The 25,136-nt window shown below is 46.3% G+C and overlaps 1 protein-coding gene across 1 annotated transcript; it reads left to right on the forward strand.

The window, feature by feature from the left end:
- LOC132586029 (elongation factor 1-alpha 1-like) lies at positions 1 to 21,012 on the forward strand. The gene is made up of 8 exons (XM_060257947.1): positions 1 to 127; positions 3,950 to 4,106; positions 10,030 to 10,209; positions 12,386 to 12,682; positions 14,622 to 14,772; positions 15,253 to 15,509; positions 16,216 to 16,450; positions 20,712 to 21,012. Exons 2-8 carry the CDS (start codon positions 3,963 to 3,965, stop codon positions 20,831 to 20,833), a joined length of 1,386 nt encoding a protein of 461 aa, XP_060113930.1. The 5' UTR covers positions 1 to 127; positions 3,950 to 3,962; the 3' UTR covers positions 20,834 to 21,012.
- Positions 21,013 to 25,136: the final 4,124 nt, after the last annotated feature.

Raw genomic sequence — 25,136 nt, forward strand, 5'->3', positions numbered from 1 at the left:
ACTGATGGGTTCTTACCATAATGAAGGGGTGTGGCTAGCCCAACCTTGACTCTCAAAATGGACAGGTGTTGGTATCATCACCAGCGCTTAGTTTTCTTTTTTCCCCCCCACAAAGTTGGTGATTCAGGTGAGTATTGCTGGGGTATCTTTCTATAGAAGTGGCTGTTTTTCCACAGCTGTTATTGTTTGTGGGAATAGACAAAGGAAAAAAGCAGTTTTAGAAATTATGCTTCTTAAGTAGATATTTATTTATGGAGGACATACTTGGGTGGATTAAGAAAGAAAGTGATGGGAGTACTGTGTAGTAGCCTGAAGAGGAATAGCTCTCTGAATAACAGTTCTAATGTTCTTGGTTTTCTTGCAAGCTTAGAAGATAATATTTGAGACACCTAGGATATGAAGATTTTTCTTGTTATAGCTTTTCTCAAAAATTAATTGATAAGCTACAGGGAAAGTGGGCTTACCTTTGCAATATCCCTCTCAGCTATTGCTGGCAGACTTCGTGACTGTTATTTACTTTATTTGCACCTTGCCTTTTCCCCTCAGTGGGGAAGGACCAGAAGTGTTTTTTTGTTGTTCTCCTCTTCTCCATTTTGTCTTCACTACAGCCCTGTGAGGTAGTAGGTTAGGCTGAAAGTGTATGACTGGCCCAAGCTCACCCAGCAAGCTTCCATGCTGGAGTGGGGATTTGAACCTGAAGTCTCCTAGATCTTAGTCAAATGCTATTTAAAATTCATTATATTAGTTTAAGGGTGTCTAGACTTGTGTCTCTTGCTTTGTAGCAAAAATTACTCACTGAATGCCATTATTAACAGTCCCAGCAACATGAGTGAAAAACCTGTGGCAAACTAGGAAATGAAAAGATTTTCTTCAGGGCAGGGGTGCCAGCCTCCAGGTGGGATCTGGAGAGCCAATGGAACTACAGCTCACCTCCAGACCATAGAGTTCAGTTCCCCTGGAGAAAATGGATGCTTTGAAGGGTAGACTTTGTGGCATTGTGCCCCACTGAGCTCCCTGTCTGCCCAAGGCTCCACTCCCAATTTCCCAGGGGCTTCCCAAGCTAGATCTAGCAACCATCCCCCACTTGTGGCCTGGGAGAACCTGGTAACCCAATCCGGGGCCCAAGCTGAGTGGCCCTGGAGGCCCTACAAAGCTTTACGATTGCTGCAGATTGGCAGGATGCAACAAACATGTGGACAAAGGAGACCCGATAGATGTTGTTTACCTTGACTTCCAGAAAGCTTTTGATAAAGTTCCTCATCAAAGGCTCCTTAGAAAGCTTGAGAGTCATGGAGTAAAAGGACAGGTCCTCTTGTGGATCAAAAACTGGCTGAGTAATAGGAAGCAGAGAGTGAGTATAAATGGGCAGTCTTCGCAGTGGAGGACGGTAAGCAGTGGGGTGCCGCAGGGCTCGGTACTGGGTCCCATGCTCTTTAACTTGTTCATAAATGATTTAGAGTTAGGAGTGAGCAGTAAAGTGGCCAAGTTTGCGGATGACACTAAATTGTTCAGGGTGGTGAGAACCAGAGAGGATTGTGAGGAACTCCAAAGGGATCTGTTGAGGCTGGGTGAGTGGGCGTCAACGTGGCAGATGCGGTTCAATGTGGCCAAGTGCAAAGTAATGCACATTGGGGCCAAGAATCCCAGCTACAAATACAAGTTGATGGGTTGTGAACTGGCAGAGACTGACCAAGAGAGAGATCTTGGGGTCGTGGTAGATAACTCACTGAAAATGTCAAGACAGTGTGCGTTTGCAATAAAAAAGGCCAACGCCATGCTGGGAATTATTAGGAAGGGAATTGAAAACAAATCAGCCAGTATCATAATGCCCCTGTATAAATCGATGGTGCGGTCTCATTTGGAGTACTGTGTGCAGTTCTGGTCGCCGCACCTCAAAAAGGATATTATAGCATTGGAGAAAGTCCAGAGAAGGGCAACTAGAATGATTAAAGGGCTGGAGCACTTTCCCTATGAAGAAAGGTTGAAACGCTTGGGACTCTTTAGCTTGGAGAAACGTCGACTGCGGGGTGACGTGATAGAGGTTTACAAGATAATGCATGGGATGGAGAAAGTAGAGAAAGAAGTACTTTTCTCTCTTTCTCACAATACAAGAACTCGTGGGCATTCGATGAAATTGCTGAGCAGACAGGTTAAAACGGATAAAAGGAAGTACTTCTTCACCCAAAGGGTGATTAACATGTGGAATTCACTGCCACAGGAGGTGGTGGCGGCCACAAGTATAGCCACCTTCAAGAGGGGTTTAGATAAAAATATGGAGCACAGGTCCATCAGTGGCTATTAGCCACAGTGTGTGTGTATATATAAAAATTTTTGCCACTGTGTGACACAGAGTGTTGGACTGGATGGGCCGTTGGCCTGATCCAACATGGCTTCTCTTATGTTCTTATGGTGACTGAATACCACTTGCTGCTCCTGGGGCAGGCTCTGAGGCACTGCCAGAGTTGCTGAGGCTTGCTTCTGCTTGCTGGCAGTGGTTTTCACTGGCAGCAACTAACCAAAAAATTTCCCTGCACATTAGGTGGTCTGTCCATCCTGTACAGAATTTTACATATTGGAAAGGGCTGTGGCTCAGAGGTAAAACTCTATGTTTAATATAAGCCTGGCAATAAGCTACTATGGAATGCAGCAAACCCTGTGATTCCTAGTCGTAAGGCTTAATTTTGTAAGAATCTTGCTACAAACCAATATATGGTTTACTGAAAATCAGGCATTGTGGCATTTTCTAGGCACTGTCATTGATTCTCCCTTATGGCTTTCCTATAAAGGGCCCCTATGCAATTTTCTAGTGCTAAACTTAAGCACAGGGTGAGTGTGTGACTTCAGGCCTATCACCATCTTTCAACCTAACCTGTGAGGATAAAGTAGAGGTGGAAAAAGCTGCTTGGGTCTCACCAGGGAGGGATGAGAGCTATAAATAAAATAACCTTGCAGCTAGACAGTTGCAGTGTTGATTCAGGTCCAGATTGGAAAGAATCTCCAACTTCTGAATAATCTTACTAGCTGCTCAGTTGGGGGGGGGGCAGCTCTGCTCTTAACAGCATCTTAATCTCCAGAAGCTGGCAAGTTTTTTATGTACAGGCATATGATCACACACTGACTTTTAGCAAGCATACTTAAGAAGTAGGGTCACTGGTAACATGGGAGGCCAGATTTTAATTTAGGATAGCGACACTATGAAAAGGAATATGCTTTATGTGTACACAGACATACAACATGCATGAAAGCACACACAGACCCTGGGCAGGTTTATGACACCCCTTCCCTTGAACACAAACTATTGAACACAGAACGTCATTGTCAAGTCGGCAGATTCAATAACGAGTCTTCGTTGAAACAAAGTAACTAGTTTATTGATATCATGGTTCTCGACTACAGTAAGATTGAAAGACTAAAGATCATACAATAGAATGCAATCATATAAGGGGAACTTCAAAGGGATTCTTGAGGGAGGGGTACTATGCAGGGCACATTCACACATTGATGTTACAACTTCTTTCTCAGGCCCGGTTTGGCCTTGAGTGTCTCTGGCTCCAACCTCCCCCGGTGCCAAGCCTGAGAAGGCTCAGATAAACTGTTCACATATTCCCATTTCAAAGCAATACTACATAACAAAGAAAAGGAGGGGGGTAAGGAGAGTTCAAGCTAGCAGCAATGGAATACAGTTTGGCTTTACCCAGGAGGCCTTTCTCCTGAACCAGTGTTAGGTACAGACTTGACCGAAGTTTTAAGCAGACTTGACAGTCATGACTATTGACCAGTGATGGCCCTCCAAAAACATGTCTGAGCCTCCTTTTGAAGCCATCCTGCTAGTGCCTGGCTGGAAAATGGGTGGTCCTGTTTGATGAAAAGGAGTACTTTGCCATCTTCATGAATTGTTGCTTTTGGCAATTAGGCCTTGGAATTCAGCTGACAGGTCTTGTCTCTTCAGTCCGGCTGCCACCATGGGGAAAGAGAAGATCCATATCAATATTGTGGTGATTGGCCACGTGGACTCTGGAAAGTCCACCACCACGGGACATCTGATCTACAAATGTGGTGGCATTGATAAGAGGACCATTGAGAAGTTTGAGAAGGAAGCAGCTGAGGTGAGGAGAGAGAAGAGTAATGCTCTTTAGGGGGAGGTAGTACGGTGGAATGGTCTTTGATCAAAGTTGTTTCTGTTCATCTGTATCCTAATGTCAAGTTACAATGAAGGGGGTCCACTGTATTCTGCCATGGGCTGATTGGATGAAGACTGGGAGTAAAAGCATGAAAGGTGAATGAGATTAGTCTGGGTAATGGGATCCTCAGGGGAATATAAGCACAATTTCAATCAAGAGGCATCCAAGAGCAGAAGAAACGTTTAAAGTTTATTTAGGAAACTTGTATACCACCTCTCCATAACTACTCAAACTGGCTTGCAACTGGAACAACAAAACCAAACCAATTAAGATAATAAAACAATTAGGGTTTTTTTAAAGTCATAGCAATTGCTGTCTAAAGTTGTCCTTAATTTAGGAGCAGACCATGAAACATCTAAGAAGCTGGAGCCCTTGTTTAAATGCCTGTGTAAAGAGAACTATTTTGGTCTCATACCTATAGGATAGTGAGATAGGTGCCATGCAGGTCTAAAGGATGTGGACTTCACAAAAGTGAGATGCCACTACTGAAAAGGTCCTGTCTTTCTTTGCTACCTAGCTTACCTCTGCAGGCAGGGGTACAGAGCAGGGCTTAAGACAATTATATTAACCAGTGGTTCTCTCCTCATCCTCTACCACTGTCTTGTGGCACTGGTACACTGTTCACATATGACCTTTTATGCCAGCCACTTCCGCATATCATAAATTCCCCATTTTGCTTGTGTTGCTACTGTGAATGCAGAGGCACGAGCGCTGGCAACCCAACTTCTGTACAGGAGTTCTCTGCACACCTTTGACAGGCTCTTTGTCAGCTGCCACTTTCCCTGCCGCACCACCAGAGCACTCTCTTCAAAAACTGTAATGGCTGTAGTACTTAATAACTATTTTTTGAAAGCCCTGTATCAGCACAATGGGCAAAATGGTAGCCATGAAGAGCTGACAGCAGGGAAATGGTACCAATCCATGCAGGACCTTTGAAGAAGCACATCTGTCCATCAAGGTGGTGTGGCAACAAGCTTGGACTGCACAGTTATCAAAAAGAATTGGAGCAAAGCAAAGAGCATTGCAAACAGGCCCATAGCTACAGGGCCTTCCCTCCCCGCTGGTGCTTGAAGGCTGCTCCCTCCCTCCCTCCCCCACAATTCCAAATGGCATGGGAGTAGCATGCAGGAGCAGGCATCACGTCTCACGTGCCATTCACAGGGTCCATTAACCAGCTGATTGGTGAGCCCTTTAAATCAGGTGGGAGGCCAGTGGCTGCTCCTGTCTAGGGTTGCCAAGTCCAATTCATGAAATATCTGGGGGCTTTGGGGGTGGAGCCAGGAGACTTTGGGGGTGGAGCCAGGAGACATTGGGGGCAGAGCCAGGAGCAAGGGTGTGACAAGCATAAATTAACTCCAAAGGGAGTTCTGGCCGTCACATTTCAAGGGACCGCACACCTTTTAAATGCCTTCCTTCCATAGGAAATAATGGTTAGGGGCACCTTCTTTGGGTGCTCATAGAATTGGACCCCCTGGTCCAATCTTTTTGAAACTTAGGGACTATATTGGGGAGAGCCACTGGATGCTATACTGAAAATCTGGTGCCTCTACCTCAAAAAACAGGGCCCCCAGAGCCCCAGATACCCGTGGATAAATTCTCCATTATTTTCTATGGGAATAAGCCTCCATAGAGAATCATGAGTTCCCAGCAGACATTCCCCCCCTCCCTGCTTTCTGATTACCCTGAAGCGGGGGGGGGCCTCCAAACTGGGGGATCCCCTGCCCCCACCTGGGGATTGGCAACCCTACTCCTGTCCCCCCCCCGTGTGATTTTAATTGTGGGGGGAGAGAGGTGATGGTCCATACCTTAGACTGCCTGTCTCTGCACTGCTATGGCTGGCAGTCAGCCCTTTCCCACCAAGAGCTGCATTGGGGAAGGAGGGGCCAGGAAGACTCCATTCCCTCAGCTGCACTCCCCAGCTCTGGTGTGGTGCTCTTGACAGGGCTCTGACTTGGCCGCCAGGGAGGCAGGCAGGCAGGGAAGGTAGAGGGCAACCAGGAGAGCCCCACAGCAGCATCCCTCCCCACCTTGTCAAGCCCAGCCACCGTTTGGGCTTCCCTTTCCCTTCCCTGGTGCCAGGGATGCTGCCATGGGCGTGCTGAGTTCTGTGCCTGGGGAGGGCAGGGGTGCACTCATGCCTGAGATGGCTCACCTGCAGACAAACCAGCAGCAAAGTCCAGCAGCCCAAGGAAAGTCCCTCCCAGTCTCTTGGCTGCTGCATTCCCAGATTTGAATTGGTTTGTACCCAGCGCTGTCCATTGCTTCCTTGGGGGTAGATTGGACCCAGCTCTCTTTCCTTCCCTCTCCCTTGGTGCCCCCCAACTTTCTTCAAGAACCCCCCAAATAAAAATCCTAGCTATGAGACCACCTGGACTTCAGGAGAGCACAGCCTCATGTGGATGCTCCAGTATGGGAGCCCAAAACAGCGCTGAATCTTCAGGTGGAAGCAGCTGCGCTGTAAACCATTGCCTGTACCTAAACCACCTGATTGGCTCAGCTCTGTAAGAACATTCCACAAATAATTACAAATTCAGTTCTTGAGAGTTCTAGCTTTTCTCTTATTTCTAATTTCAGAGACAATTGGGATTTGTTGTTTTATTTTTGTTTTAACTGGTTTTAATATAAACTGCCGAACCACCAGGAAGGGAGAGGTATAAGTTTCTTAATAAATAAAATCACTAAAGGAATAGTAGCGATATTGTGCTGAAAACTCTGGGGGACGATAGGACTTCATATACATCACTGTGAGACAAAACCTCTTTCCCAGATGAGTCTGCCCTCCTGTTTTCCTCAAGAGCATCTGTTGAAAGCATCTAAAGGCCAGAGCTCAACCACGACTCTGATCATCCCTGTATGCTTTTCATTTGATTCTGTACTAGGGTTGGTTCAGTTGATGCAAATGACAGAGGAGGTGGTAAAACACTTGGTAGACTTAACCACTCTAGAATGCAGGTATGGGTCGAATGCAGGGACTTTCCTTGCAGGTGAAAGCACATTGAGGAGGTGATATGTAGTAACTTTAGTTGCTTTCACACAGTACTTTTCTGTTGTGTAGTCCCTGCTGCTGAGAATGTAGAGACGTTTGCAGTTATAACGGAGCACCCACACAGGAGTTTTGTTCACGCTTAACCTGGCTCATTCACTAATGCTGGCCATGAGGGGGGGTTTAGCTGGTATTTTTTTAAACTGACATGTTTATGTTAAGCTCCAGCATAGCAATTACATCTGGTAACTGACATAGCTACAGCTTAAAATCTATCATTCAGGTATCACTAGTTTTAACAGGAAAGCAACATGTCAGTTACCAGATGTGGGGGGTTTGTTTGTTTTTGAAGCTGGGAAAAAGCCCGAGGCATGAGGAAGGGTATGGTGGGCTTCAGGGGAATGCTGTCAGAACTTGAAGAACTTCAAACGAGATCCATTACTTTGTTGCAAAAGTATAGGACATTTATTGAGAACTGCGTTCGGGGAAGGCACAAGTTGATACTGATAACGGGCTCAGCGATTGATACATTTTTTATGCAGTTGTTACAGAAACAATAAAACCATTTCTCACACTCTGGGAGACAGTTGTCTGTTCCCAGGGTCCCTTATCTCCGAAGGGAGGAAGGAGTCCTGCTGTGATATTCTAGCAGGCTAGCTTCAAAGGACACCTGCAGATGTTTTCCAAAGACTATCTGTCACCCTTCAGTGGTTACAGTTTGTTTGAAATGCAAAGCATTTAGTTAGTGGGTCTAGCTACAAGGACACGGGGTTAGTATGCAGTTACAATATGGAGTCAGTTAGGCTAACATTACCAAGCTTGGCAGGCATAACAGTTACAAGTTCTGACAAATGCTAGCAGTAGAATTGTAAGATATGGGTGAGTGGTTTGAAAGTGCTCCTCTTCTGCCCATATTGCTGCAAACCCCACTTTGATGGTGATTTTTCAGAGAAAGTCCTAGCAGCACCAGTGAAGGAAAGAATGAACATATGAAGCTGCCTTCTACTGAATCAGACCCTCTTTGGTCCATCAAAGTCAGTCTTGTCTTCTCAGACTGGCAGCGGCTCTCCAGGGTCTCAAGCTGAGTTTTTTCACACCTATTTGCCTGGACCCTTTTTTGGAGATGCCAGGGATTGAACCTGGGACTTTCTGCTTCCCAAGCAGATGCTCTGCCACTGAGACCTGGGACCTTCTGCTTCCCAAGCAGATGCTCTGCCACTGAGCCACCGTTTTTCTTCTGGAGCAAAGCAGAAGAAAAACAGGACGTGGCTGGAAATAATATAACGTTGCATAGATGCTAAAAAAGCCGATTCCAATTTGGTTGCCATACCAAGGGCAAAAGCTCCACGGAGAATAATCCAGTTGTGCACCCCCATGCCTGCAGTCTGAATAGGAGGGGGCACAGTTTAAGATATACCACCTCCTTTGCTTGTATAAGACCCAGTTCTGTTCTCCAGTTCAAGGTGACTGGGTGGTAGAGCCAAAGGGAAGCTTGCTGTAGCTGGGTTATATGAGTCACTGGTCTGACTGTGTAGAATGGCTTTATACCTTCAAATGGCACAATCCAGGAACAATTTTACCATTTCCACTGTGTAAGCTGGACCTTTGGAGTAAGGAAGTACTCCAAACTGCAACTTCTAAAAAGACAGGGAAGCTTCAAAGACGTCCTTGCTGGCAAGGAAATCTTATCAGAGAGAAATGTGTTTTTAACATCTGAAGTGGGCATCAACTACCCTGTAGTAATGAGCCTGCTACTGGGCCAGGCCCCTGCCAAGTAGATCCAATATCCTCACCACAGACACCTCTTTTTCGGCTTTGTCTGCTCATGTGCAACTGAACTGCAGTCCATGTTTACTGATGACAAGAGGTAAGACTGGCTAAAATAGTTGGAGATGGCTTGCTGGCCTAGGCTTTCCTCACCCTTTTTTTTAATTTTATAATTTTATTGACAAAAACATCATCCTTTTACAAAATGTTATATCATTCTATCAAACCAATCTTAATACAAAAACAAAATTCTTCTTGTAACTTTCATCCTACTTATATATCACAATCTTTAAATTAAACTATCTTATACCTAAAACACAAAACAGAGAATGGAAGTGGATTTTAACATCAAAAATTAACCGCCTAATTTTATATAAACTAAACTTATTATTATATCATTGGTTCATCTCCACCGAATCTTTTGTCATCTTTTTCTTTTTTCTTTCTATCAAGCCACGTATATAATTTCTTCCATTTATTACTAGCTACAGATTTGGCCTCCCCTTTCAGGAGAGCTGAAAGTATATCCGCTTCAGCAGCATAAAGTACTTTTTCAACCAATTCGTCTAAATTTGGACATCTCCGTTTCCTCCAGTATTTAGCTAATAGGATTCCAGCAGCTGTAAGAATGTAAATCACCAAATACTCATCTTCTTTTAATATCTCCTTTCTTACCATAGATAGCAACATAACCTCTGGTTTAAATTGGAGATCCATAGATAGCACTTCCTTCAAAAATACAAAGACTTTCACCCAAAACTTTTTCACAATAGAGCAGGTCCACCATACATCGTAAAATGTACCTGTTTTAGTTCCACATTTCCAACATTTCGGTGAGCCACACAGTTACATTCCCAGGTCAGTGTTTTGCCAATAAATGAATTTTGCAATGAAATAAATTTAAGAGAACCTCTGTTAGTGGTTCCCTGACTTAGGACTGTTAACATTGAAACCTTTGTGCAAGTTGGTTTTCCCCCAATCAGCCAATATCATTTGATGGCACTTCCTATACAATGCTGCAGTTTGACTGATGTAAAACGAGCTTGAGTAAGCAGTTTGCTGACCTAGTTGTGGAGCAGGTGTCTGATTCCTCAACAGATGGGGAAAGGCTCCTTCAAGTATGCCTGGGTGCTGGACAAGCTCAAAGCTGAGAGGGAGCGAGGGATCACCATCGACATCTCCCTGTGGAAATTTGAGACCACGAAATACTACATCACCATCATTGATGCCCCTGGCCACAGGGACTTCATCAAGAACATGATCACAGGGACCTCTCAGGTAAGGGCTCCTATTCCTTTTGCAGACCGGGAGTGCCATTCAATGGAAAGGATTGTTTTGTCTTGCAGAAAGGCTCAAATGTTGCAACAAGACGCAGACATTGAGGGCTGTTAGAATAGGAAGCAATGATATGTGGAAAAGGCTGCCGCCTTTCTGATCCTGTCCTTAACAGCATCTCAATAACAATAAATTAATCAGGTGATGCTCATACTGGCACAAACAGGAGGTGACGCATTAGTCTTCTGTTAAAGACTCTGGTGTTGGACCAATAAAGGAAGGAGCTCTACTTGAGAGAGACTTGAGGTCTGTAACCTTGCACCATCTACTTTCCCCTGTCCCTACTTTGTAGGCTTTGCCAACTCCTAGATGGTGTCCCAAGTCCACATTGGCCTTGCTCCTGTAATTTGGCCATCTGTGCTGCAGAGGACGTGGCTCAGTTGCAGAACATAGGCTTTGCATGTAGAAGGTCCCAGGTTCAAATCCCAGCATCTTCAGTTAAAGGGTAAGGTAATGGATGATGGGATGGTGTTGACAGCCAGAGTAAACAAAACAGACGTAGACCCCTGGTCTGAGTTAATACATGGCCATCTGAAAACACATGATATGGCAATCATGCTAAATCTAACCAGTTTTTAGGTGCGAGTACACCTTGGAACCATGCATGATCTCGAATTATATGGGAGAAAGGTGGGGTATAAATGGAGCATAAGATGGAAGACTCTAAGGAGTAAGAATCTTGATAGGGGTGGCAGGATACAGTTGGCACTATGCGGGCATGTTTGTGGTCCTAATAAGAGGAAGGTATAGCTATAAAATCAATGTATTAATGTGTTTTTCTCGTCTGTCTTGCTGTGACCCTCAACGTGATACACATGGTGTTCTGAGAAGGTCTGCTGAGACGAACCCTGTCTCTTGGGTCCATAGACCATACCACATATCTGGCTTCTCCCTGGCTTCCTCCAAAGAATCCTGGGAACAAGTTTGGTGGGAATTGTCAGCGATCATTATCCTAGAGTTCTTTTCGGGGAGAAGGATTACTACTATATATCAGAGTGGTTTTTGTGTTGGGTTCTTGATCTTGCATTTATCCAGTGTGACTCATTCCAAAAGGGATACCTTTGCAAGTCAGTACAGTAGGGACTCTATTCTTGCTCACTTCAAGAGTCTTAACTGTTCAGATGCAGAAGTTTGAGGTGCCCTAAAAAGTCCAGGTGGGTAGCCGTATTGGTCTAAAGCAATTAAGAAACCTAATGACAGACTCTCACAATTAAGGACACATTGATCTCCAATTCGAACATATTTGTGTCCTTGTGATGTTGTCCCCCCCCGCCGCCGCTGAACCCTAACAGTTGATAGTTTGGTGTAGTGGTTAAGTGTGCAGTCTCTTATCTGGGAGAACCGGGTTTGATTCCCCACTCCTCCACTTGCACCTGCTAGCATGGCCTTGGGTCAGCCACAGCTCTGGCAGAGGTTGTCCTTGAAAGAGCAGCTGCTGTGAGAGCCCTCTCCAGCCCCACCCACCTCACAGGGTGTCTGTTGTGGGGGAGGAAGGTAAAGGAGATTGTGAGCCGCTCTGAGACTCTTCGGAGTGGAGGGCGGGATATAAATCCAATATCTTCAATATCTTCTTCAATAGTGTGACAGCAGGGTCACATGATTGCTCTTAACACTTCATGATTAAGAAGGATACATTTACTCATCTGTTGCCAATTCTGACATCTTTATTTATCTCACTGTTTTTCCCTGAAATTAAATCTAAACGATGACTTTATAAACTTAGCTTCTTATTATTGCTGTTTGCATCTGTTGAAACGTTATATTGTATGCTTGTATGTTGATTTGCTGTTCAACCTCTGCCTTATATGTATGGACTGGTAAGTTTCATTCCATTTTGCCTGAGGGAAGTGTGCGGGAAAGTTCACCCCCTGAATAAAACTTTATTGGTCTTAAAGGTGCCATTGGACTCTAACTTTGTTCTAAAAGGAGTCCACTCAGAGTACCTTCCCATAATGAGAAATAAAGGGTGACATTGCCTATGCATGGGTATTTTAGAGCTTTCAAATTTTTAATCCACTACCACCCTTCTAGCATGGTCATGTGCTGCCTCGCCAAAGTTCCAGAATTAGTGTGTTGGACTCAGAATGGCCCTTGAGTCTCCTGCTTTGTTCCTCTCTAGGCTGACTGTGCAGTTCTGATCGTGGCAGCTGGTGTGGGAGAGTTTGAAGCTGGCATCTCCAAGAATGGGCAGACCCGTGAGCATGCCCTGCTGGCCTACACCCTGGGGGTGAAGCAGCTCATTGTTGGGGTGAACAAGATGGACTCCACAGAGCCCCCTTACAGTGGCCAGCGCTACAAGGAGATCACCAAGGAAGTGAGCACCTACATCAAGAAGATTGGCTACAACCCAGCAACTGTTGCTTTTGTGCCCATCTCTGGATGGCATGGGGACAATATGCTGGACATCAGCTCCAAAGTAAGAAGGTTGCTTTCTCAACTTGTGGCCTTTAAGATTGGGGAGGGCCAGCTTCTCAACCTGGGGAGGGGGGAATAGACAGTCTTCACTATTTGGGATCCCAAACTTGTCATCTCCTACCTTCAACGATCAAGCCCTAGTACAGGTAGCATTATTCAGCAGAAAGCAGAATATGCATCACATAGGCTTGGTGGTACGAGGCTATGGAAGGAAACAAACTTTATGTGCTTCTTGTGGGGAGGGGGGATTGCTGGGGGGTGCAAGTTAGCAGTGATCTCTTGCCTTCCCAGAAGGTGCATGACAACGTCAAGACTCACTATTGCTTTTCTGAAACTCTGAACATGCTTAGTTGACCTCAGGAAGTTTACTAACTCCATCCCTTTGACAACCCAAGGGCTAACAAGGCAGGTGGCAATTTCAGCAATGGGCTGGTGGTCATGGTGAAGTCCATGATTAACTGGCATTTGGCTGTAGATTGGGACCCAAAGTGGGTGACTCTCCAGATAAACTAGAGGCCCTGCTGGAATCATGTTTAGAAACAGGAGAGGGAAAGAAGTGCCTGAATTTAAATTTCTGGCTGAGACTCCTGGATTTGATATGACCCTTGATGCTAGCCTAGCGGCTAGAAGCAGAGTTCTTTGATTGTATTCAGTGTGGACACAGGCTGCATTTGCCTTGAACTGGGTTGCCATAGAGGGGGAACTGTTGTCCTCATTGATTCCTGAAGCACTCATTATGGGAAAGAAATTTGGTAGTTACGTGCAAAGGGATGCTGTCTTAGACCAGACTGTCCCATTGCCCCATCTAGCTTGATATTCAGTCTACTCGGATCAGAAGCAATTATTTAAGTTGTTCAAGAACAGGTTTCTCCCAACACCTGTTCACGAGATCCTTTAACTAGAGATATTGGGAATTGAGCTGGGGACTTTCCCTAACATGGTGCTCCACCATCAAGCTACAGCTTTCTTGAGTATATAACTCTTGCTGCTTGGGTCTGATGCATACATTACAAAGTCCATGTGGTGGGCAAGAAGCTGCCATGAGCACACTGGCAGGCATACACCTGGAGTTCCATGCTGAGAATCTGATACCCAGGTGTGTGGACTGTGGAGCATGGGAGGAGGGTTTGGCCTTGTCCCTTCTCTCCCTGTACTATTTTCCCAACCTTTGATGGCCCCTCAGAGTTGCAGTTTGCTCTGTTGGAGTAACCTGTGTGTAGCCATCAGTACCCACAGGTTTCTCCAACAGGGCAAATAGCAGCACCCAAGGGCCATTTCAGATCAGGGAATAACACAAGGTGGAAGTCCTTTCTTATCACACATTGCTTTCATTATCGTACCATCTTCTCCCATATGTTCTTTCACAGCAGTTATGATCAAAGGAAGGGGCCTTCCTAACTGTCCCACCAATCAAAGAAGCTTGTTTAGTGGGCATGTGAGAGAAGACCTTTTCAATGGCAGCCTCACAATTACAAAACAGCCTCCCCAGGGAGGTGCACCTGGCCCCTCACGTTCAGTCTTTAGGGGGCAGCTGAAGATGGTTTTATTTAGGACTTCATTTGGTTAAGTTTACTAGCAGTCCTGAGGTATGATTTTAAGTTTTGGTTTTTATGTTTTTAATGTATTTTAATTTTGTGTTTTGTCTAAGTCGTGAGCTGCCTTCAGCTCTGTAAGGTGGAAAGGAGGCGAATAAGTGTTTTAAAGAAAGAAATCTCTAAAAAAAGTTTCGACAGTGGACTTGTTGCCTCTGAATTGGCCGTTTTCTGCTAGCAGCTTTCTGTTGAAGAGCTATATGGACCAAATGGGAATCTTTGAGGTTTAACCATCTCATATTGGAATAATCCTGAACTCTGCAATGAGTGACCTGGAGGGAAATATGTGTGTTTGTTTGTTTGTTTTTTAAATCAATGCACACTTCAGAATTCTGATCCTGTCTCTAGATGCCATGGTTCAAAGGTTGGAAAATTACCAGGAAGGAAGGAAATGCTGCAGGGACAACGCTGATGGAAGCTCTGGATTCCATCATTCCTCCTTCCCGCCCTACAGACAGACCTCTTCGCCTGCCTCTGCAGGATGTCTATAAGATTGGTGGTAAGTCAACAGAGGAAGGCAAGTAGTCATATCTGTCCACTTCCTGGAAGAACATTGACATGACAACAAACCTTCCTGAAAACAGTACGATGCCTGGCTAGTAGCCTACTTCCAGTGATGGAGGCTGAAGAGTCTATTTCATGTGGACTTCTATTACCTATTTGTTTGGGGCAGGTCCTTTGTTCCCCCCTCTTTCATTTTTACACTGTCATACAGAAGTATAGTATCTGTGAATAATATAATAGAAGTAGCGTGCATCAGGGTAGTGAATTCAGGTAGAAGTTTTGCGCTTTGGAAGAGAAGCTGAACCTCCCAGACAGCTTGAAAGTGCCTTTTCTGCTAGAGTAGTCCTGGAAGATCCTTGTAAGATCTCACTTTGGGGTGGGGAAGTGGGGTGAGGATGAAGTACATGGGAGCCATGGTGGCCAAAGTACTTTAAGCTCAACTGCTCCCATTGGTTCGCACCCTTCCCCCACACAGGTATTGGCACCGTCCCTGTGGGCAGGGTGGAAACTGGTATCTTGAAGGCTGGTATGGTGGTGACTTTTGCTCCCAGCAACATCACCACTGAGGTGAAGTCTGTGGAGATGCACCACGAGGCTCTGGCAGAGGCATTACCTGGTGACAATGTGGGTTTCAATGTGAAGAACGTGTCAGTGAAAGACATCCGCCGTGGAAATGTGACCGGGGACAGTAAGAATGATCCTCCCATAGAGGCAGGCAGCTTCACAGCCCAGGTGAGTTGTCCTATGATGGCACAGTTCATTGCTAGAGACTCATTCCAGAGTACAAAAGATACCAAGGGCCTCTGAAAAACATGGAACCAGATCCTGTAATTCCATTTTGCACGCAGAGGTGCTCTCTTCTGCTAAAAGGCTGTATCCTCTGATGGGCCTGCTGGCAGATTAAAAAGGTTTTCCCAGAAGTTGTTTAAACCTAATCCCCATTCTGCTATGGAAACTTGCTGGGTGCTATTGGGTTAGCCAAGTCTACTTCACAGGGTGGTTGGGAGGATAAAACGAATAAGAGAGCCATTTTGGGATTCCCTTGGGCAGAAATTGGGGTATAAATGAAATAAATAAATACAGACCATCTCTCGTGTTGTATACAGTAAAAAATCATCACAAGCCACCTAGAGTCCTTCTAGGAGATACACGTGATGAAATGTCTGTGCAAGCCGAATCATGGGTTTGCCACTGATGTCACCACCATCTATTTGTTTGGAGCATGAGTTTGCAAACACATTAAGAAAACAAGGGAGGGAAAACTTGGGTGGATACCTAAAGAGCAATCTGCGAGCCTGCCCCTAGCGTGTTTGACTTCAGAAGGGTCTATGTTGGGATGCTTGTGTTAGAATCTTCGCCTTAATATAGGGAGCCCTAATTCTTGAACCGGAGGCTGTGTTACTTCACCCTTCTAACAGCTGGTACGCCCTGTGTGCAGGTCATCATCTTAAACCACCCAGGGAAAATAGCTACCGGCTACTCTCCAGTCTTGGACTGCCACACAGCCCATATTGCATGCAAATTTGCCGAGCTGAAGGAGAAAATTGACCGCCGATCTGGCAAGAAACTGGAGGACAACCCCAGGGAACTGAAGTCTGGAGAAGCAGCCATTGTTCAGATGGTCCCTGGGAAACCCATGTGTGTGGAGAGCTTCTCTGACTACCCCCCACTTGGTAAGGACTCTCTCACTGGCTTGGAGGAGGATCTGAATTACTTGTAACTTCATAAAGTCACACAGTCTCTTTACTTTCTGGACCCCCAAGGGCTCGATCCCTTATTTTAATTTTGGCTGTAGCATTCACTGCTACTTCTTGTTGGATTCAAGATATTGCTGTTCTCTTGGCTCAGTGCTAGGAAATTTGCTGGGAGGAATAGTTATTTCCATTTTGTGTGCGTATCTTATATTTTCTGTGATGGGAAACGTTAACCTTATGATTTACCTTCCCCACCTTACGTACACCAACTCATTAGGACTACCTGCCTTGCAGCTGAGTATGCAGCGGCTATTCATACATTTCTGTGACTGGGATAGGACATGATGTCCCCCACCCACAATGCAACTTTTTAAAGCATTGCTAATTATTTTATTTTTTATTTTATTCAATTTATATCCCGCCCTACCCCACCGAGGTGGGCTCAGGGCGGCTCACAACACAAAAAGCTAACAAAATCAATTTAGAATACATTAATAATACATTAATAATTATAATTATACAATAAAATACATATAAAATACATAAAAACACGTAAAACTCACTTCAGTATGTACTATGCTACCTTCCTTAAATCAATTCTTCAATATTCCAGTATTGAATAATCTGATGTTCGAGATTTGAATGTTCAGGCATTCCGATAACAATTAATTATATGCCAACCAGAAGAGGGCTGTTTTGCAGGCCCTGCGGAACTGTTCAAGGTTCCGCAGGGCCCTCACCTCCTCCGGGAGCTGATTCCACCAACAGGGAGCTGCAATAGAGAAGGCCCTGTCTCTGGTCACTTTCAGACGGGCCTCCTTTGGCCCAGGGATTGTAAGAAGGTTTTGAGACCCCGATCTCAGCACTCTCTGGGGAACATGTGGGGAGAGACGGTCCCTAAGGTAGGCAGGTCCCAGGCTATAAAGGGCTTTAAAGGTCATGACCAGAACCTTGTACCGATCTCGGTATGTTATCGGCAGCCAGTGCAGTCCCCGAAGCCCTGGCTGAATGTGCTCCTGTCTAGGGAGCCCTAACAACAGCCGGGCAGCAGCATTCTGCACTAGCTGCAACTTCCGGGTTCGGCACAGGGGCAGCCCCATGTAGAGGGCATTGCAGTAGTCCAACCTCGAGGTGACCGTTGCATGGATCACTGTTGCCAGGTCGTCGTCCTCCAGGAAAGGAGCCAACTGCCTTGCCCGCCTAAGATGAAAAAATGTGGACTTGGCAGTGGCTGCTATCTGCCCTCCATAGTTAAAGTAGGCTCCAATAGCACCCCAAGGCTCCTAACCCTGTGTGCCGCTGACAGAGGCACACCATCGAGGGCCGGTAAGGGAATCTCCCTCCCCGGACCACGGCGACCCAGGCAAAGGACCTCTGTCTTTGACGGATTTAGCTTCAGCCCGCTCAGCCTGAGCCATCTAGATACGGCCTGCAATACCAGGTCCAGGTTTTCTGGGACACAGGCAGGCCGGCCGTCCATAAGTAGATAGAGCTGGGTGTCATCAGCATACTGGTGGCAACCCAGCCCATATCTCCGGGCAATCTGGGCAAGAGGGCGCATGTAGATGTTAAACAACATCGGGGAGAGAACTGCTCCCTGAGGGACCCTGCAATCCAGCGGGTACCTCCGGGACAGTTCACCCCCAATCGCCACTCTTTGTCCCCGACCCTTGAGGAAAGAGGTAAGCCATTGTAGAGCCAACCCCTGAATCCCCACGTCGGCAAGACGGCAAGTCAGCACCCGATGGTCGACCATATCGAACGCTGCCGATAGGTCTAACAACATCAGTACCGCCGAGCTGCCTCGGTCCAGATGCTGCTGGAGATCATCCACTAGGGTAACCAACACTGTCTCCATTCCATGACCCGGGCGAAAGCCCGACTGATGGGAGTCAAGGACGGAAGCATCCTTCAGGAAGCTCTGTAGTTGTAACGCCACTGCCCTCTCAATGAGTTTACCCAAAAAGGGTAAATTCGAGACCGGCCGATAGTGTGCCAATTCGGCCGGGTCCAATGTTGGTTTTTTTAAGAGGGGGCGGACCACTGCCTCCTTAAGAGGTGTTGGGAATTGCCCTTCCATTAGGGATCTATTTATGATATCCCGTATAGGATACCTAAGCTCCCTCTGGCAAGATTTAATAAGCCAGGAGGGGCACGGGTCCGAATTGCAAGTTGTAGGGCGTGCAGATAGGAGGATCCTGTCAACTTCCTCCAGGCTGAGAGCGCCGAAACCATCCAGAATACAGTCTGAAGACAGGCGAGGAGCCTCGGGTTCGCATACTGTCTCCAATACGGTGGGGGTGTCGCGGCGGAGCGACGCGATTTTATCTGCAAAAAATGTCGCAAAAGCCTCACAGCCGATTTCCAATTGACTAGCGTTTGGGCTGCCCTGTGGCAGCGTTATCAAAGTCCGAATTGTGTTAAACAATTGTGCCGGGCGCAAAGTTGCAGACGCAATCCTAGCCGCAAAGTATGTTTTCTTTGCGGCTTTGACTGCCATCTCATAGGACTTCATACATTCTCTATAAGATGCTCTAGTCGCTTGGTCTCGAGTGTATCTTATATTTTATCCAGTGTGATCGAGGGAGAGGGGGGTAGTGAGGGTATAACTGGCCCAACAAATCCAGTGGGGATTTCTGCTGGAGTGTTAGTCCTGTTGAACCTTTGGCACTTGGACCCTACTTGGCACCTGCATATATACACACCCTAGAAAGAAGGGCTGCTCCATGGTCGAGCAACTTGGCTGTGTTTGCTTTGCGATATTGCCTTGCATGCAGTGATCTTTAACTTACTTGTTGGGGTCCCAACTTGCTGGGTCTCCAAGCTCCTGAGGTCCGTCTGACAGTGTGCATGTACTGTGAGAAAGGGTGCCACATCTCCTGCTTCTCCTGGCAAGCATGCTTTCAGAAGCAGCAAGAGGAGGAGGTCATTGGACAACAGAGAGATTCCCTCTTTAGCAGAGATGGTATCGGAGACTGGAGCTCTTCATTGTCTAGTCACATAAATGGGAGGTCATGTGCTTGCCCTTTTATAGTCCCCATGCTGTTCCTGCCTGCCTTGTCCAGAAAGAGACTGAGATGACTGCTGTAGTGTTGACAAACCCCACAATCCCCCGGATGGAGCATACCAAAGGGTCCAATGCTTTGTCTTCTGCAGCTAGAGAGAATATTTCAGGAAACTTCCAAGTGGGAGGTCAAAGCAACTTGATTTTTCAGTTGCTTCTCACCACAATATTTGATATGTGAAAATTTCGCTGCTGGCTTCTCTCTTCGGAGCCTTGGATTTGCAGGCTGTCACTCTTGCTCTTTTCTTCTCCCTTTTCCTCTCACGAAAGCATATACAGCACGCTGGGGAAGCATTAGTTATTTTTAAAATCCAGTTCGCTACCAAATAAGAGCCATTTTCCCCATTCTGTTTGAAGTGGTGATTCACACATTGCCACAGGCAACAGGTCCACCAGATTGACTTGGAGGGAGATATGGGCCATGCTGGGAACTGAATTCCCTGATGTTCAAAGGTCCATTTTGGAATTGAGACCACAGCCCATGAGATGATGGGGCTTCAGCCTTACCCCATGCTCCTTTTCTAGCCTGAAATGGCTCCTTGCAGCCTTCCTGGACAAGCAGGCATTGAAAGCAACTTTCTTGTAGCCCCCCCAATACCATCCCCATGTGGGCTGTGTAATGTGTGAATGGGTCCATAAACAGTGCTCTTAAAAAGGGTCCGTTTCCAGGCTGCATATTAAAATGATGTGCATGAGCTTGCGGGGAAACTTGCTGTGTAGACCAAATTATAGGATCCGAGTCTACTCTGTTCACAAATCTACTTTGGTTGTAAGTATGACTTTGGAGATGCTGCTCAATGGGAAGTTACGTGCCTGCCCTCAGCTATTGCTTCTCAATAGTTTCACCAAAACAGCCTTAAGGGAGTGAAACTTCACAGGTGAGAGGACCATGTTTAGTTCAGGCTCAGACTTCTTTAAGATTGTTTTGGGCATGCTAGTGCAGGCTGATTTTTTTTTTAAAGACAGACTGCCCTTTAACAGCCTAGGACCATCCAAATCTAGTATTAAATATGATGGAGAAATCCAGATTCAGTTTCTGGATCTAGTGTTTTAGGGGCATAGTGCCACTGAGCATGGAGGTTCTACTTTGACTGATACAGTTCAAGGTTAGGCAGAACAACAGTTAATATACACTCTTGGGAGTGGAAACCACCATAAGTCTTCTCTTCCTGGCAGGCCGTTTTGCTGTCCGCGACATGAGGCAGACGGTGGCTGTTGGTGTCATCAAGGCAGTGGACAAGAAAGCCAGTGTGACTGGCAAAGTCACCAAGTCAGCTGTGAAAGCCAGCAAGAAATAAATCAAAAACAAATTGGGCTTCCCAAAAGCAGCCAATGTCAAGGAGCAAATGCAGCTTCAAGATCCTCTGTCTGTGAAGGAGAAGTGTTCTTAGTTGCCCTTAAATTTCCCAATCCTTTACTTTGTCATTTCCAAACAATGTTAACTTGGAGTAAATAAACAAAACAATTGCAAAAGTAAGGTTTTCACTTTTTGGCTATTTAACCTTTCTACGAGAACAGGTTCCAAGAAAATAGGGTTAAGTACTTGATGTTTACAAGATAGTACACAGCAGCAGTTTTAAAAGAGAGCTGGAATTAACAAACCTTTTATGATCACTACTATAACACAGGAGGATTAGCCTTGCTGATTTAAGTACACTTTCATGAAAAACAGCCTCTAGCTCATTATTATTATTGGAAGTGGTCAAAGGAAACACATGGGCAGTTTCTCAGGTTCAGAAACTTGCCATAGATGGAGGTAATATTAAAGCCTGGCAATTAATTTTTCATTTCTCCCCACTTGTATTCATACAACTACCTTTGCCTTGCAAAAAAAAAAAAAGAAGCAGAACAACATATCCAGAACCAATGCAAGCCTGAATTTTATTCTGAGATCTGAGGGTGGGTTCAGAACACCCCTGCCTTGCAGCCCAAAGGCAGGTGGTCCCAAGATTGCTTTCCCCCCCTCCAACATTCTGAGGAATTTGAATCCAACTGTTGGAAGTGGACAGTTGGTGAGGGACAGTGTGGTGAGGCTTCTGAGCAAGTATGTCCCACAGTGGGTGGGGGTGCACAGGGCTGAATCCTCCTCTCCATTAAGGGTTTGAATTCCCTTGTTTACACCCAAGAACTAGAGAAGATCCAGAAGAGGATCTGGAGCAGCACCAAGAATAAGGACAGGAAGAGTGACTAAATCTTCTGTTCAGAGTTGCCCACTACTTGTAGACACTTTTAGTGGCTGCTCAGTGGTAAGCTTGGAAGATCGGCACATGCACCCTGTTATATGGGAGCCAATTTTAGTGGAAAAGCAGACTAAAACTAGGTAGAGAAATAGCTTGCTGTGAAATAGTGCCCCTACCTGAGGTTTAGTGGAGGGTTTCACAGTTTGTCATAGGAGTTGATGGCAATGCCAAAAGAGACAACAGAAGAGCCAGCACACAATAATTGGCATTGTAGTGCCAATTAACTCTCTCTCTCTCTCTCTCTCTCTCTCTCTCTCTCTCTCTCTCTCTCTCTCTCTCTCTCTCTTTGCTGTCAAGTTGCAGCTGACTTATGGCAACATTGCAGGGTTTTTAAGGCAAGAGAGCCAGTATAGTGTAGTGGTTAAGTGTGCGGACTCTTATCTGGGAGAACCGGGTTTGATTCCCCACTCCTCCACTTGCACCTGCTGGCATGGCCTTGGGTCAGCCATAGCTCTGGCAGGGGTTGTCCTTGAAAGGGCAGCTGCTGTGAGAGTCCTCTCAGCCCCACCCACCTCACAGGGTGTCTGTTGTGGGGGAGGAAGGTAAAGGAGATTGTGAGCCGCTCTGAGACTCTTTGGAGTGGAGGGCGGGATATAAATCCAATATCTTCATCTACCTCACAGGGTGTCTGTTGTGGGGGAGGAAGGGAAAGGAGACTGTGAGCCGCTCTGAGACTCTTCGGAGTGGAGGGCAGGATATAAATCCAATATCTTCATCTACCTCACAGGGTGTCTGTTGTGGGGGAGGAAGGTAAAGGAGATTGTGAGCCGCTCTGAGACTCTTCGGAGTGGAGGGCGGGATATAAATCCAATATCATCTTCTTCTTCAAAAGTGGTCAGCTACTGCCTGCCTTTGTATAGCAAGTGTGGCCTTCTTGGTGGTCTCCTATACAAAGTTTAACCCTGCTTAGCTTCTGAGAGCTGATGAGGTTGGGCTAGCCTGGGCTACTGGCCAGTTTTGAGACACCTAGCTTCACTTTCTGATGAGTTATGCCTGCCGCAAACAAAGAACCTTTATGTCATTGCAAACAGCACAGGGTGAGTTCTTGAGATAATGTGAGCCACTGTGTTCCAGTCCCCTTGACTTTTGACCCTGCAGCTTCCACAATCCATCCCGATGCTGGTTTCCGATTTTGAGACTCCTAGTTTTATTTTCTGATGAGTTCTGTGCATTACAAACAGGCAACCTGTAATCCCCTGTCGGGCTGGCAGAGCTGCTGCACATGACAAATTGTCTCTCCCCCTCAGCATTCAAAAAAGCTATTTCCAGATGTTCCATAGAAACCCAAATTTTAAACAGAACTAAAGTTCTGCTTTACATAAGCTATGGTAGAACAGGAAGCAAGTGAGCTTAACTTTTTCTGGTAACTTTTTCCTGGCTGGAGCTGCAACCAAAAAGAGACCCTGAGCTCAGGCCATGATGGCGCCTACTTGACAGCAGGGATTCAAAAGTCCGTTTAGAAGAACAAGGCTGACTAAGCAGAACTGCAGAGGCAGTCCTGGAAATAGGTGGGTCCCAGGCCATGAAGGCTTTTATAGATAATGACTAGCTCCTTAAAGAGAACCCAGGGGACAAAACCCAGCAATTTTGGCGGGATTGGGTAGGTAAAAACTAAGGAGGCACTGGCAAGGTTCTGCAGGAGTCATATTCGAGGAGAGAGGAGGCCCAAAAGAGACCTGTTGTTAGGGTTGCCAATCCCCAGGTGGGGGCAGGGGATCCCCCGGTTTGGAGGCCCTCCCCCTGCTTCAGGGTCACCAGAAAGCGGGGGTTGGGGAGGCAAATGTGTGCTGGGAACTCTGTTATTCCCTATGGAGCTTTATTCCCATAGAAAATAATGGAGAATTGATCTGCGGGTATCTGGGGCTCTGGGGGGGCTGTTTTTGGGGGTAGAGGCACCAAATTTTCAGTATAGCATCTAGTGCCTCTCCCCAAAATACCCCCCAAGTTTCAAAAAGATTGGACCAGGGGGTCCAATTCTATGAGCCCCAAAAGAAGGTGCCCCTATCCTTCATTATTTCCTATGGAAGGAAGGAATTGAAAAGGTGTGCTGTCCCTTTAAATGTGATGGCCAGAACTCCCTTTGGAGTTCAATGATGCTTGTCACAGCCTTGATCTTGGCTCCACCCCTAATGTCTCCTGGCTCCACCACCAAAGTCTCCTGGCTCCAGCCCCAAAGTCCCCAGATATTTCTTGAATTGGACTTGGCAACCCTACCTGTTGTCATACATGATCGTCTGTTTCTCTGCCTGCCACTTCGACAGAGGTTACTGCCAAAGCCAACCCCAAGTGGGCACATGCCTCTTCTGAACCACTCCTATGTTTTACTATTTTGTTTGAGAGTTTTATGATTGAGAGTATTGTCCTCCAAGTATGGTTCTAGTGTATGGCCAGCAAGATTGCCTGTGTGACAGCAGCTGAAGTGCTGCTCTAGAGGCATCACAGATGAAGGATGGAAGCCCATATGTGCAAACATGCCAGAGAAGCCATTAGCGGCAGGAAGCTTGGAGGGGGGCTAGCATGGGGTTGGGGTGGGAATGCTGCTTGGAGCTCTCCCAGGCTCCAGAGGTGCTGAAATCATCGCAGAAGCTGCTTTCTTTGTCTAATGGGGAAATAAACCCAAAGGGTACTTTCATATTGGCAAGTATGTTTGATTGCAAAATGTGGTGGATTCTGGAAGCCGAGAGTGGCAGAAGAGCAGGGTAGAGAATGCTAAAGAAGCAAAGAATGGACCCCCTGTATGCTTCCTCCAAAGGGCATCAGTGGGTTGAAGTGAGGGAACTCTGTGTGAAATGGTGTTGGGAGAAAAGGGTAAAGCCAGCCTGTTCCTGAATTCCCACCCAGTCCCCATGGCTCATGTTAGGGCCAAAGCTCCCACCCCCCAACCCTGAGAAAGCCATTCATTAATCTCCCGCTTCCACTAGTTGAGCACATTAATACAGACTTGATATTTTGCAGCTCGGGTCCCAACCAAACTGCACAGGGTCCAAACCCACCTCTATTCTGTTCCCCTCTGCCAGCACAATGCCAAACAGGAGATGTGGGGAGATGGTGAAGGCACTTCAGGGTAAGTTCCGAGGAAGGACGTGCAGAGAGATGAGAGAGAAGGAAGGGAGTAGCTGCCAAACACCACCACCACCAGCAGCAGAGAGAGAAGAACCAATGGACAGGAAGCTGCAAAATGATGCAACACCCAGAACTCCAATTCCAAAGATTTTGGAGTTCCCTCGGACCCCTGCCCCCTGGACCAGACAGAGAGCTAACAGGTTTGGTAGGGATCCTACAAGTAGGTATCTTGTGTTTTAAGCATTCTTTTTTTTGCGGGAAGGGGGGTTGTTAAACACACTCTCCAAAGACTAGGCTT

Source organism: Heteronotia binoei, chromosome 17 (assembly GCF_032191835.1).
Source record: "Heteronotia binoei isolate CCM8104 ecotype False Entrance Well chromosome 17, APGP_CSIRO_Hbin_v1, whole genome shotgun sequence".
NCBI lineage: Eukaryota > Metazoa > Chordata > Lepidosauria > Squamata > Gekkonidae > Heteronotia > Heteronotia binoei.

Coding starts and splice junctions, on each gene's coding strand:
- LOC132586029 (XM_060257947.1), top strand. CDS start 3,963: ATGGGGAAAGAGAAGATCCATATCAATATTGTGGTGATTGGCCACGTG. Junction 12,683..14,621: donor TGCTGGACATCAGCTCCAAA/GTAAGAAGGTTG, acceptor TCCTGTCTCTAG/ATGCCATGGTTCAAAGGTTG. Junction 15,510..16,215: donor CAGGCAGCTTCACAGCCCAG/GTGAGTTGTCCT, acceptor CCCTGTGTGCAG/GTCATCATCTTAAACCACCC.